Source organism: Papio anubis, chromosome 17 (genome assembly GCF_008728515.1).
Source record: "Papio anubis isolate 15944 chromosome 17, Panubis1.0, whole genome shotgun sequence".
Taxonomy (NCBI): Eukaryota; Metazoa; Chordata; class Mammalia; order Primates; family Cercopithecidae; genus Papio; species Papio anubis.
Genome location: NC_044992.1, coordinates 68,013,405 through 68,026,683, shown reverse-complemented (window position 1 = coordinate 68,026,683; position 13,279 = coordinate 68,013,405). Strand labels below are relative to the sequence as shown.

The window sequence follows — 13,279 nt, the reverse complement described above, 5'->3', positions numbered from 1 at the left end:
CATGGCATCAGACACTAAGGGGTGTGGAGGCTGTAAACTTCTCTGTGTCTGGCCAGCTGGCCGACTCCTTTCTTTCAGGGATGCCCGACAGCCACAGGACCGCAGCCTGTATCTGAAATGGAACAGTCCAGGCCCACTGGTTAGGCAGTGATATCCCAGTCTGGCCTGACAAGAACAGGACATGAAATCGTGCTGATCACTGTTCTGCCTTTTACTTATACTTTTGAGGAAGGAGGCTGCCTTCTCCTAAAGATGCCCATCTGTCCCCTCCCTTCAAATGCAGGAGGCCTGGGCTGTTCTTGTCTTTTTTTAAGCCAGGTTGACAAACCGAGAGCCAAGCCAAGGGGTGCAGGCTGGCTCCCAGCTCCTGCTGCCAACTGCACATATTGCATATCAAACACCGCAGCATCTGCAGAGACCAGCCCGCTGGCCCCCTGCCAGGCCGATCTCTGCAGTCCTTCCCCATCACTTAGCAGGCAGTTGGATTCAGTCCCCTTTCTCTGTCCCTCGGGCAGGCTCTGCCTCCAGGCCATTCCAGCAAGCTGGCGAGCTGTAACCGAGTTTCCAGGCGTTGATGCAGCGGCACTGCATTGCCCGGCCTGAGAGTCTGCAATGTGAGATCAGAGAGGATGTCAGGGATGAGGGCGTGGGGGCTGTCCCTGGTGTGCAGTTCCCCTGCAACCCGGGGCCGCTTGCCTTCCCCTGCTGCCACCCAGAAACAGGACTCAGTTTCTGTTCCCCCCACCCAGCTTAGTGCTCTATTTACTTGTATATAACTGTTTTCAGGTGTAATTTCATTTTATCTCCCTCATCTCAGTGTAAGTTCTAGAAAGCTAATACCCATTCTTAATTACATATTTGTATTCTTGTCTTGTCCTAAGTCTATAGAAAATACTCAAAAACTATTGAATCAGTTAACAGTCAGCACAGCTTCTCTGTTGAATGGCTTCCATAGCTCATGATTGACAGAATTTTCCAGCTAGGGGCACCAGAGGTTCTCCCTCCCCTTCCCCAGGCATGTGAGGCCCCCTGGCCATTTGTGCTTTGCTGGTAAAACCTTCTGTCCTCAGGTGGGCAGTGAGCTGATTGCTGGGTTATCAGGGCTCAGCCACGTGGTGGTCAACTGCTCTGAGAAAGTCCTCACACTGGCAGCAGCCGGAGTTACTGACCAGTCGTATCCTCAAATCCAGTCCAAACTGGAAAATCAGGCTTAGGAAGAGGCTGGAAGAGGAGTCCAGCTCCAACAGGAGGCCCCATTTTCTGCCTCTCCTAGTTTTACTGTTTGAGCCAATTTAGTAGCATTTTAAGTCAGGTCAGAAAGTTAAAGTTCCTCACCCTAAAAGTGCCTGAGTGTGACTGTGTGGGTCTTGGGTTTTGTGTTGGTTTGTGTGTTTTTTGATTCCAAGACCAGCTTCTGATGAGAGGGATGTCTTCCTTCTGATGTAACTGCCCTGAAGCCTGGCTAGAAAGGACCGAGAGTCGGCACAGGTGCTGGGTAGAGAATTCAGTAGAATGGAGATTCTCCAGCTTCTCAGCAGTCACCCACAGTAAAATACACATTTTATATCATGATCCAGGACACATATATGTTATATATGCAACTGAAAGGATTTTTTCAAAATATTTTAACTGTAATTACTTTTGTGCTAACCTAATAGTACTTATTCTTACCACATGTATATTAATGCACTCAGATTTTTTTTTTCCAGTGTTGACCATGACCCACTAAATTGGTTCCATAACCAACTAACGGGTCACAACACATGGTTTGAAAAAAAGTACTGCTTTGGGGAATGTGCCATTCTAAGATTTCTGCAGCTTTTTCAGAAATCCACACTGGGATAAACTTTCCAATCTGATATAAGTAGCTTCTCAGGTCATCAAGCTGCATTAACATTGTGTGATGGGGCTGGATGTCACTGACCCTTACTTCCTCCACCCCATCTCTACATCAGGTTCTTGCAAAATCTTTAAAGACAATATATGTACCTTATTTTATGTTTGTATTCTTGTCTAGCCTTGAATCTATAGGAATCACTAAAAAAGTGGGATCCGCCGGGCGCGGTGGCTCAAGCCTGTAATCCCAGCACTTTGGGAGGCCGAGACGGGCGGATCACAAACGCCAGGAGATCGGGAGACTATCCTACACGGGGAAACCCCTCTACTAAAATAAAATTAGCCGGGCTTAGGTGGCGGCGCTCGTGGTCCCACTGGGAAGCTGAGGCAGTGAACTGGGAGGCTTGCAGTGAGCTGGAGATCTGGCCACTGCATCTCCAGCCTGGGCGACAGAGCCAGACTCAGTCTCGTAAAAAAAAGTGGGATCCTAGGCTTCAGCAAGGTTTCCTGCTTCCACCCCCCAAAACTGAGTTGAGTTTTTTTGTTTTGTTTTGTTTTTGAGGCAGAGTCTCACCCTGTCTTCTGGTCACCCAGGCTGGAGTGCAATGGTGCAATCTTGGCTCACTGCAACCTCCGACTCCCGGGTTCAAACGATTCTCCTGCCTCAGCCTCCTGAGTAGCTGGGATTACAGGTGCCCACCCCCATGCCCAGCTAATTTTTGCATTTTTAGTAGAGACGGTGTTTCACCATGTTGGCCAGGCTGGTCTCGAACTCCTAACCTCGTGATCCGACTGCCTCAGCCTCCCAAAGCACTGGGATTACAGGCGTGAGCCACTGCGCCCGGCCGAGTTGGGTTTCTTAGTCTGAAAAATATCTATATGTGCACTAACACACGTGACCCCTGTCTTGGACTATAGTGGCACCACACCTGTGCTGACAGTGGAGTGGGCACACGGCAGCATGGAGCTAGACCCTTCAAACTCAGGGACAACCAAAGAGCCAAAGGGGCCTCAGCTGGGACAGGAGGGGAGGGAGGGAGGCTGGTTAGGAGCCCCTGAGGTCCCCAGCACAATTGGAAGCTCTTGTCTCTCCCACACCCCCAGTTGACCACTGTCAATTTCACTCTTTTTCCATACACCTAGGACTCAGACCCCGCTCAGACTATAAGAGATGGGGGGTCAGGGGAAGGGTGGGGGAGTGGCATTTCTCAGATTGTTTTTACTCTTTGGGAAGTATCAAGTTGGAATTTAGGAATTTCCAGTGCTGGTCTAATCTCATCTTCCTTTTAGGAATCTGGTCTTTGAGTCCTGGCCTAGGTCAACAGCTTCAGTCCTATGTGTGGCTGCTGGACCTTCAGAGGTCTAGGGTCTGACTCCGTCCTACAAAGGGAAAGCCTCATTCTTTGAACACAAATCCAAGTCAGGAACCATTGCAAGCTGACCTGTTCTCTACACACTCACCAGGGACATAGTGTGGGGCTGGCCGTCCGCTTGTCCTTGAGGTCCCAGGCTGTCTGCGAAGCCTCAGTGGGCACTTGGCATGATGCTGGACCTTTTCTGTTTGAGACTACTCCAGGCTGTAAGCTGAAAACCTAGTGTTAGGCCAGGCACAGCGGCTCACGCCTGTAATCCCAGCACTTTGGGAGGCTGAGGCAAGAGGTCCCTTGAGCTCAGGAGTTCAAGAGCAGCCTGGGCAACATGGTGAAACCCTGTCTCTACAAAAAAATAAAATTAGCCAGGTGGTGGCATGCGCCTATAATCCCAGCTACTCGGGAAGCTGAGGCAGGAGGATTACTTGAGCCCAGGTGGTTGAGGCCGCAGTGAGCCCTGCTTGCGCCACTGTCCTCCAACCTGGGTGACAGAGTGAGACCCTGTCTCAAGAAAAAAAACAAAATCTGGTATTAATTACATTGCTAACCTCCAAAGAGGTGGGGTGGTTTTTTCCTCTGGGATTAAAAGAGAGCACCCATGTCTCCTCCGGTGTGGCCTTCCCTGATGTCTGACACCTGGAGATGACTGTGGCATGGCCGGCGGCTTCCAGCCTTGAGCTGTAAGTGCTTAGGCTCCATGCAGGCCGCTTCTTTTGGACTTCCTCCAGCTCCCCTTTTTGAACTGGGAGCCCCTTTAGTGTTCAGATGCTGGTGCTAGTGGCCAGGCACAAAGCTGCCTTTTGCCTTGGGGTAAGGGCATGGCCTCCAGGGAGCAGCCCAGCCTTTAGGAGCCACCCACTCCTACAGGGACATGACATTCAAAATCACTTGAAAGTAGCTTCTTGGCCAGGTGTAGTGGCTCACACCTGTAATCCCAACACTTTGGTGGCAGGAGGATTGCTTGAGCCCAGGAATTTGAGACCAGCCTGGATAACATGGCAAAACCCTGTCTCTATAAAAAATACAAAAATCAGCCAAGCATGGTGGCGTACACCTGTAGTCCCAGCTACTCAGGACACAGGTGGGAGTATTACCTGGGAGATGGAGGGTGCAGTGAGCCATGATTGCTCTCCAGCCTGGGCGACAGAGTGAAACCCTGCCCTTCCCACCCACCCACTCCCCACCCCGCCCCCTCACCAAAAAAAAGTAGCTTCTTTATTTAGCTTCTTTGTATTTTCAACATGTTGATCAGCCTCAGTTTGTGTTTTCTATTCCTGGAACACTTTATACAGTGAATTCGGACTCCACCTGGTCAGTCAAGGTCAATGTTATGAATGAGGGTCTGGACCGGGAGCTGCAGGACGAGCTGGTTGCTTTTGCCGTGTTGTCGGGGATCAGCCTCAAGATTGCAGCTCAGAGAAGCAGCATGCGCCTTGGGAGTCAGGCAGCCGTGGAGGAGAGTGCTCCTGGCAGGAGAGGCCCCCAGTGAGTTTCCCCGACTCCTGAATGCCTGCTCTAAGTGGCCCCCAGCAGAGCTTCAGGGAGCTCAAATAGGGCAGAACAGAAGTGCCCAGCCTCTTGCCACGTTGCTTACTGCCCTGGCATTGTCCCTCACCCTCACTTGCCATTTGATTGATTTCCTACTTGGTACACCCAGAGGCTGGTCCGCAGACCCACCTTCTCCACCATTGTTTGGGTCTCAGCACCTGCGTCTCCAGAGCACCTTCAGGGCTTCTCAGCTGTGGCACTGCGGGTGCGTTGGTCATGCCATTCTTTGCTGAGGGTTGTCCTGGGCATTGCAAGATGCTCAGCATTCTGGCTTCTGCCCACTAGATACCAGAACCCCACCACCACCCTTTACGACCACTGAAAGTGTCTCCAGACATTGCCAAATGTCCTTTGAGAAGCAAAATTACCCCTAGGTGAGAACCACTGGTCTAACTGGCCTCTGCTCCCTCTCTCAGCACGTTCCCTGCCCAAAAATCAGGTGATCTTTTGGATATCACCATCAGGCCAGGGCTCTGAGTGGAGGCCTTCAGGGACTTCCATCTTGCTCAGGATACAATCTCACGCCCTCCCTGTGGCTCTCTAAGGCCTGAATAACCGGGCTCCATGCCTTCTGCCTTCTTGAAGCCCTGCCAGCCTGTGCTGGTCACTCCGCCCAGCACCTTGACAGCTACTCCTCCCTGCTTGGTAAGCTCACTCCCCATCTCATCCCGATCTCTAGTTCAGCATCACCCTGGAGGGGCCTTTCCTGACCACCCATTTAAAATTCCTCACTGTGCTTTCCTCCTGCTGGCCCCCATGTGGCCTAGTTTTTCTTTGTGGCACTTGGTACCACCTTCCCTGCGTCTCTGTCTACATCCCACCTGCAGGAGAATGGGCGCTTAGCATGTGCCAGAATCCCTCTCTTTGGAGGGCAGCTGTGTTGTTTGCTGCTCCTGTTTCCAGTGGAAGCACAAAGGATGTCGGTCCTGGGTTCCACTGGGCAGCCCCACTGTCACGTCACATGTGTGCAAAGTAGTGTGTGTTTGCCGGGTGTGGAGGCTCACGCCTGTAACCCACTGAGGCTGAGGAGGGTGGATCACGAGGTCAGGAGTTGGAGACCAGCCTCACCAACATGGTGAAACCCCATCTCTACTAGAAATACAGAAATTAGCTGGGCATGGTGGTATGTGCCTGTAATCCCACTACTCAGGAGCCTGAGGCAGGAGAATCGCTTGAACCACAGAGGTAGAGGTTGCAGTAAGCCGAGGTCGTGCCACTGCACTCCAGCCTGGGTGACAAAGCGAGACTCTGTCTCAAAAAAAAAAAGGTAGTGTGTGTTCATTTTAAACCAGCCACCACCCCTTCTGGCTTAGAGACACTGTTAGCATTTTGGTATCTTATCTTGTCCTTTTTCTGTTCAGAAACCTCTGATAGTTACAACTTTCTAAGAAATGTTAAACAATAGGCCGGATGCAGCAGCTCATGCCTGTAATCCCAGCACTTTGGGAGGCTGAGGCGGGTGGATCACGAGGTCAGGAGATCGAGAGCATCCTGGCTAACACGGTGAAAGCCCATCTCTACTAAAAATACAAAAAATTAGCCAGGCATGGTAGCAGGCGCCTGTAGTCCCAGCTACTTGGGAGGCTGAGGCAGGAGAATGGCATGAACCCGGGAGACGGAGCTTGCAGTGAGCCGAGATCACGCCACTGAACTCCAGCCTGGGCAAGAGAAGGAGATTCCGTCTCAAAAAAAAAAAAAAAAAAAGGAAATGTTAGACAATAAATAGCTTACCAACTCACGTTATTTAGAATTTCAGAGCCCATGAGGACAGTTGAAATCTCTTCACCTCCCGACCCCAGATCCCCTCCTAGTAACAATTTTTTTAAAACTATAAGCAAGGCACCCCTTAACAGTAGGGATTGGGTTTATTCCACGGTTTAGTTTTGTTCACAAATCTGGTGTTTTCCCAGAGTGGACACAGTGCCCTCTAGTGTTCACCTGCCAGGCCGGCTGGCACCTGTCATTTGCTCTTTGGAGGTAGAAGGGGAAGTGGAGGGCAAACTGCGCCCAGCAGGCATCTGCAGTCAGTGGCCACCACTGCTGCCTTCCACTTGCCCCAGAAATGAAGAGAGTGTTCATTTCTTTCATAAGCAGAAGAAACACTGTCTTTAAATGTGTAGACCGCCAGAAGTCTTTTCCTGTCTCTGTAGCTCTGGGGAGAGATGAGCTTTTTTATGTGGTTAAGAGAACGGACTCTGGGGCCAGACTGCCTGAGTTCAGATCCCAGCTCCACTACTTATGAGCTTGATGACATTGAATGCGTTGCTTATTTTCTCTGTCTCAGTTTGCGTATCTGCGAAATGAGCATGGCAGTGAGGTGCTTCATGGGTTGTGGAGCACCTCATGGGTGAAAGCAGCGAAGCACCTGGAGAACTGTCTGGCAGGTAGGAATCACCTGGTTAGCATGAGGCGGAAAACTCCAGAGCTCTTGCGTTCACCAGGAGCACAGCGGTTCCTTCCTGACAGGGGCACTGACAGGCTTTGTGAGGCAGGTCGTGCACATGGGGCAGGGATAGGAGGACGTTTGGAGGGAGCTGTTCAGTGGAGTGGCTTACAGATGGGGGGGGGTGTGGGCTTATTTGGAGAAAGCCAGTGCCCAGTATAGGTGGGGTATAGGAAGTTAGGAAGGAAAGTCATGAGAGCCTCCCAAGTCATCCTAAGTCCTTCCAGATGCCATTGTCTCAGGTTCTAATTCCCAGTGGAAGGGAGTGTAGCCACCATGTTAGCATCACCCAGCCCCTTGTCACTCCCAGTCTGCTCCCAGCACCATCAGGGCTTTGGAGAAACGTAATGCCTTGTCATAGAAAGGTCAGAAGAGCCCCTGGAGGCAGCGTCCTGGTGGGGTGGAGCTGCTCTTGTCTGGAGACCCCATGGGAAGAATGGCGTTTGCTTCCAGGCTTCCTCTCCTGGGAGCACTGGGCACTGCCTGCCCTGCCAGCCTCTGGCCTTGCCACGATGCCAGTTTTCACCAGCTGTTTTTTTCTGCTTCAGCCTCAGAGTTGACACCTCAGTTTCCCCTGCATTCCTGAGGGTCCAGTTAGGCTGAACAGAGTGTCCCATCAGTGCCTGCCCTGATTTAGGTCTGTGTCTGCGCTGTTCTTGCCTCCTTTCCTGGCTGCTCTCTCAGGGACCCCCAAGTGGTGGAGGCAGCAGCCCTCCCGCCACACATGGTGCAGTCCCCCTTGCATTGGAGTCTGCTGTCCTGCAGCTTCTGGCTTCTCTGGGAGCAATTGTGGCTTTTTGAAGTCTAAAATGGGAGCAGGGGATTAAGATAGGGTGGGGCAGCGCAAAAAATACCATGTCTCAGAGTGGAGATTTGGGCACAGAGGGTTACAGCACAGAATGTTCTTTGAGTTAGAAAAGTGGCACCGTTACGCCAACATGCCCCTGCAGCCTCCTGGGGTCTTGAAGCAGAGATAAGGAGAGCCTGACCTTTCAGGGGTCTTCACCCCGCAGCTCACAGGGCTGGTGATCACAGCTGCCGGCCTTGCTGAGCACCTACTCTGTACCGTGCACCTTGTGCCACCTGTGGTCCGCTGCCTTGGTGACTCCGCCTCAGCCATGCTGAGACGGCTGCTGCATCCCTCCTTCCACGTGTCGGCAGGACTGGTTTGCCTGACTTTCCTGTGTCTGACTCGAGAACGCTGCATTTACTGGGCTCGTTGTCATTTGAAACTTGGGATCATACCTGGATGCAGTGGCTCATGCCTGTAATCCCAGCACTTTGGGAGGCTGAGGCAGGCAGATCACAAGGTCAGGAGTTCGAGACCAGCCTGGCCAACATGGGGAAGCCCCATCTCTACTAAAAATACAAAAATTAGCCGGGTGTGGTGGCACGTGCCTGCTGTCTCACCTACTTGGGAGGCTGAGGCAGGAGAATTGCTTGAACCTGGGAGGCGAAGGTTACTGTGAGCCCGAGACTGTGCCATTGCACTCCAGTCTGGGCAATACAGCAAGACTCCATCTCAGTAAAAAAACAAACAAACAAAACTTGGGCTCATGAGTTCCTGTGGGACTCTCTGCCCTGCTGGTTGGTGCTGGGCTCCATTGCTTTTCTTTCCTTTTTTTGTGAGTCATGTTCTTCTACTAACAGAGTTTGTTTTAGTTGTCGTTGCCAGCAATTAAGTGACACTGAGCCAGTGTCTTCCTTTTTCAGCGACTTGGTTCTCCTTTCTTGGTGGTGAACTCTCGGTGCCCCCAGGTCAAGGAGAAGTGTCTGGTTGGCTATTTGAGGAAACCGCTCTCCAGCCATGTGGTTTGGGGTCTTGGAGGTGGACACACACACAGACCCGTCCCTGATTATGACTCAGTGAAGAACCATTGAGGAGCTGCCCCAGGTTGGAGGAACCAGCTAAAAAAGAAGGCAGGCTGGCCTGGTGGGAGCATCTCCTGCCTGGGCTGTTGCGAGATGGAGCAGCAGGAGGCAGCGGCCGCTGCCAGTTGTGCATAAAGGGACAATCAGGTGCTCGTGCAGTTGGCCGGGCTCCAAGAGCCAACCATCCTGAGGGTTACTTAGCAGCCTGCAGGGCTCCAAGCACAGCAGATAAGGCACAGGCTGCAGCTGGTCAGGAGGATAACCCAGATTAGAACGTGGTGTCCGGTGATAGCCAGGCTTCAGGGTGACCCACCGCAGCCTGGTGTCCTGCTCCTCCCCCAGCCCACTCTCCCTCAGCACTGATCAGCTAGGGCAGGCACTTGCAGAGGGCAGAAAAAAGATTTAACGCAAAGCAAATGTTTTGCTCTCTGTAGAATGGGCTGTTAAATCCTTCATTAAAGTGCGACCTTATGTGATCTGTCATTGAGCCCCACTGTTCAGCGTGAGGAAGGATACCCCCGGCGAGCCGAGTGTTTGCCTTTGGTGGGCGAGACAGTGACCAGAGGGGCCCCAGGAGGCCTGTGGGCATGACGCACTCCGCCTTGGGTCGCGGTGCTGGTCGGAGGTGTGTGCGGTCTGTGAAAATGCTGCTAGCCGAACGCTTAGGATTTGTGCACTTAACAGTGTGGATGTGACACTTCAGAAGAAGTTGGAAGAAAACCGTATTCTGGCCGGGCGCGGTGGCTCAAGCCTGTAATCCCAGCACTTTGGGAGGCCGAGACGGGCGGATCACGAGGTCAGGAGATCGAGACCATCCTGGCGAACACGGTGAAACCCCGTCTCTACTAAAAAAATACAAAAAACTAGCCGGGCGAGGCGGCGGGCGCCTGTAGTCCCAGCTACTCGGGAGGCTGAGGCAGGAGAATGGCGGGAACCCGGGAGGCGGAGCTTGCAGTGAGCTGAGATCTGGCCACTGCACTCCAGCCCGGGTGACAGAGCCAGACTCCGTCTCAAAAAAAAAAAAAAAAAAAAAAAAAGAAAACCGTATTCTGTGGTGGCTTTAGAGCCCATTCTCTCACATCTCTCACATTTCTGTTCTTTTACAGCTGAAACTAGAGGACCGTTCTGTGGTGCCCCGAGATGTGGTCCGGCACATGCGATCCACCGTGAGTCCTGCGTCCCGGGCCTGGGGTGCAGCCACCTTAGGGACTTGAGCCTGCCCACCTTGTGCTCTGTATGTGGGAGAGCTGGCCAGCTCTGCAGGGGGCGTGCTGGGGTTGCCTGGGCTGGGTCTCCCATGGTGACCAGGGCTGCTGCACCGTGGGACTTGCATATGCCTCCTCCCTCCCCCAGGACAGTCAGTGTGGCACGGTGATCGACGTCAACATCGACTGTGCCGTCAAGCTCATCGGCACCAACTGCATCATCTATCCTGTAAACAGCAAGGACCTACAGCACATCTGGGTGAGCCAGCCCTGTCTTCTCATCATGCTTTCTGGGCCCTCTGGTTCTCTCGGCGGCACGACCTGTGCGCTACAGCCTCCTCCCTGCTCTTACCAAGCACAGCCTTCCTGGGTCAGAAGGCAGAGCACAGCAGCCAGCTGGCTCCTATAGCCTTGTTTTCCCTGCTTTCAAGTAAGCCATTTAGATGTGAGGTCAGGACGTGCCCTTCCACAGCCCCAGCGTAGGCTACCAGTGTGGTTATCTTTAAGTGTTTTCCTTTCTCCTCTAATATTTCGTTTAAAAAAATTAATTATGGCCCGGCGCGGTGGCTCAAGCCTGTAATCCCAGCACTTTGGGAGGCCGAGACGGGCGGATCACGAGGTCAAGTCAGAGACCATCCTATGCTTTCCGCAGTGAAACCCGTCTCTACTAAAAATTACAAAAAAAAAAAAACAGCGAGGCGAGGTGGCGGGTGCCTGTAGTCCCAGCTACTCGGGGAGGCTGAGGCAGGAGAATTGCATGAACCGGGGAGGCCGGGCTTGCAGTGAGCGAGATCGGCCACTGCACTCCAGCCTGGGTGACAGAGCAAGACTCCGTCTCAAAAAGTTATAAAAAGGCCGAGGTAGCGGTGGCTCAAGCCTGAAATCCCAGCACTTTGGGAGGCCGAGGCCCGGGTGGATCACGAGGTCGGGAGAATCGAGACCATCCTGGCTAACATGGTGAAACCCAGTCTACTAAAAAATGTCCTGAACCTTAGCGGGTGGTGGTGTAGTCCCAGCTACTTTCGGAGGCTGAGGCGGAGAATGGCGTGAACCCAGGAAGTGGAGCTTGCAGTGAGCGAGATCGCACCACCAGCCTAGGCTGACAGAGACTCCGTCAAAAAAAAAAAAAAAAAATTAATTATTTCCGATAATTTATTTTTTTAATGATTTTAAACTTACCAAAAGTTGTAAATTCCTTTGTCCCCTCATCTGGGTTCCTCAGCTGTTGAATTTCACTCCTTGGCGGGTGCCAGTGGGCTCAAGCCTGTAATCCAGCACTTTGGGAGGCCGAGGCAGGCGGGATCACACAAGGTCAGGAGGTCGAGACCATCCCTGGCGAGCTACAGTGAAACCCCCTCTCTACTAAAAAAAATACAAAAAACAACCCGAGGCTGAGGTGGCCAGGCATCTTGATTAGCTTCTCGGGAGAGCTGAGGCAGGAGAATGCAAAGGCGTGAACCAGGGGCTGGAGCTACGCAGTGAGCTGAGATCCGACCACTGCCTCCAACCTGGGTGACAGAGCAAGACCCGATCTCAAAAAAAAACAAAAAAAACAAAACAAAAAAAAGATTTCCCTCCATTTGCTCCATCACCTTCCTCCTCCTTCTCCCAGAGATCCCCCTCCAGTCTTTTTATTCCCAAAACAGGCCGGGTGGTGAAAAACCAAGCCTGTAATCCAGCACTTTGGGAGGCCCGAGGCCAGTGGCGGATCCGCGAGGTCAGGAAGATAGAGACCATCTGGCTAACACAGTGAAACCCCGTCTCTACTAAAAAATACAAAAAACTTAGCGAGGCGAGGTGGTGGGCGCCACAATCCCAGCTACTGGGAGGCTGAGGCAGGAAGGCGTGAACCGGAGGCCGGAGCTTGCAGTGAGCTGAGATCCGACCCACTGCACTCCAACCTGAAGCTGACAGAGGCCGAGACTCCGTCTCAAAAAAAGAGAGCTTAGGTACCCAAAACATTTGAGAGCAAGCTACAGATATGATGATCCTATCCACGCCCCAAATACACACACACCTCTTGTGTGTTTTTCCAAGCTCTGGACAACCCCTCCTCTTTGTATGCTCATATGACCCCAGATTGAAGTGGACGTTGATAGTTACTGTCCAGTCCACAGACCACATGCAGTTGTCCCAACACTACTCTTTTCTTTGCGGATGCAGGACCCAATTCAGGAACACATCTTGCATTGAGTTGTCATCTCTTCGTTTTCTCTCCAATCTGGAATCGTTTCCCAGCCTTTCTTTGTCTTCCATGCCCTGAACAGTGATGCATTCAGTAACTTGACCCTCAGCCTGGGTCTGTCTGGTGTTGCCTCATGCCCACGTGTTCTTTGCAGACCCGCCGCAGAGCTCTGCCCTGGTCCATGGTACCCCATAGCCAAAGTGCTGGGGTTGTTCACTTTGACTCCTGGTCATGTTGTTGTCCACCAGATCTCTCCACCGTAAACTCACCATTTACCCCCTTTAAGTGATTGTATTTTTGGGAACATAGTCCCAGATTATGTCTATACCCTGTCATTTGTCAAACTGAAATCCACCAGCTTTGGCGTCCATTCACAGTCCTGCCTGCACCAGCCATTGCTCTGATGTTGCTAAATGGTGGTTTTGTGACTCCCTTGTTCCCCCTCATTTCTTTTAGCTGGCATTCTGCTCTGTAGAAGAGCTTTATCTTCTGCCCCATTTATGTATTCATTTTTTTTTATCAGTATGAACTTAGAGATTTCTGTTTTATTCATTGGTTATAATTAATTACTACTATTATCTGTTCTGTTGTTTAGATGGTCCCAGATTTAGCCAGTGGGAGCCACTTCAAGCTAGCTTTCATGTCCTTCTCACATGGCCCTTTCTGTTGGTTTTTTAAGCACTTTCTTTCTTTCTGGCATGAGGTGTGCCAGGCTCATCTTGTACTCTTTGTGGTCCAGCCCCAGAATCAACCATTTCTCCAAGAAGCCTCATTGCTTTCAGAGAATGGTATTTTTAAAACCCAAGATCTGGATGCTAGG

At 51.8% G+C, this 13,279-nt stretch overlaps 1 protein-coding gene across 4 annotated transcripts in view; it reads left to right on the top strand.

Moving 5' to 3' along the window:
• UBE2O (ubiquitin conjugating enzyme E2 O) overlaps positions 1-13,279 on the top strand; it is a 66,815-nt gene that overhangs the window by 39,666 nt on the left and 13,870 nt on the right. For all 4 annotated transcript variants that reach the window (XM_009191303.3, XM_009191302.3, XM_003913475.4 and 1 more), the window contains 2 exons: positions 10,176-10,235; positions 10,423-10,533. In XM_009191303.3, the coding sequence (XP_009189567.1) occupies positions 10,176-10,235; positions 10,423-10,533 (171 nt within the window). The remainder of the gene's footprint in view (positions 1-10,175; positions 10,236-10,422; positions 10,534-13,279) is intronic.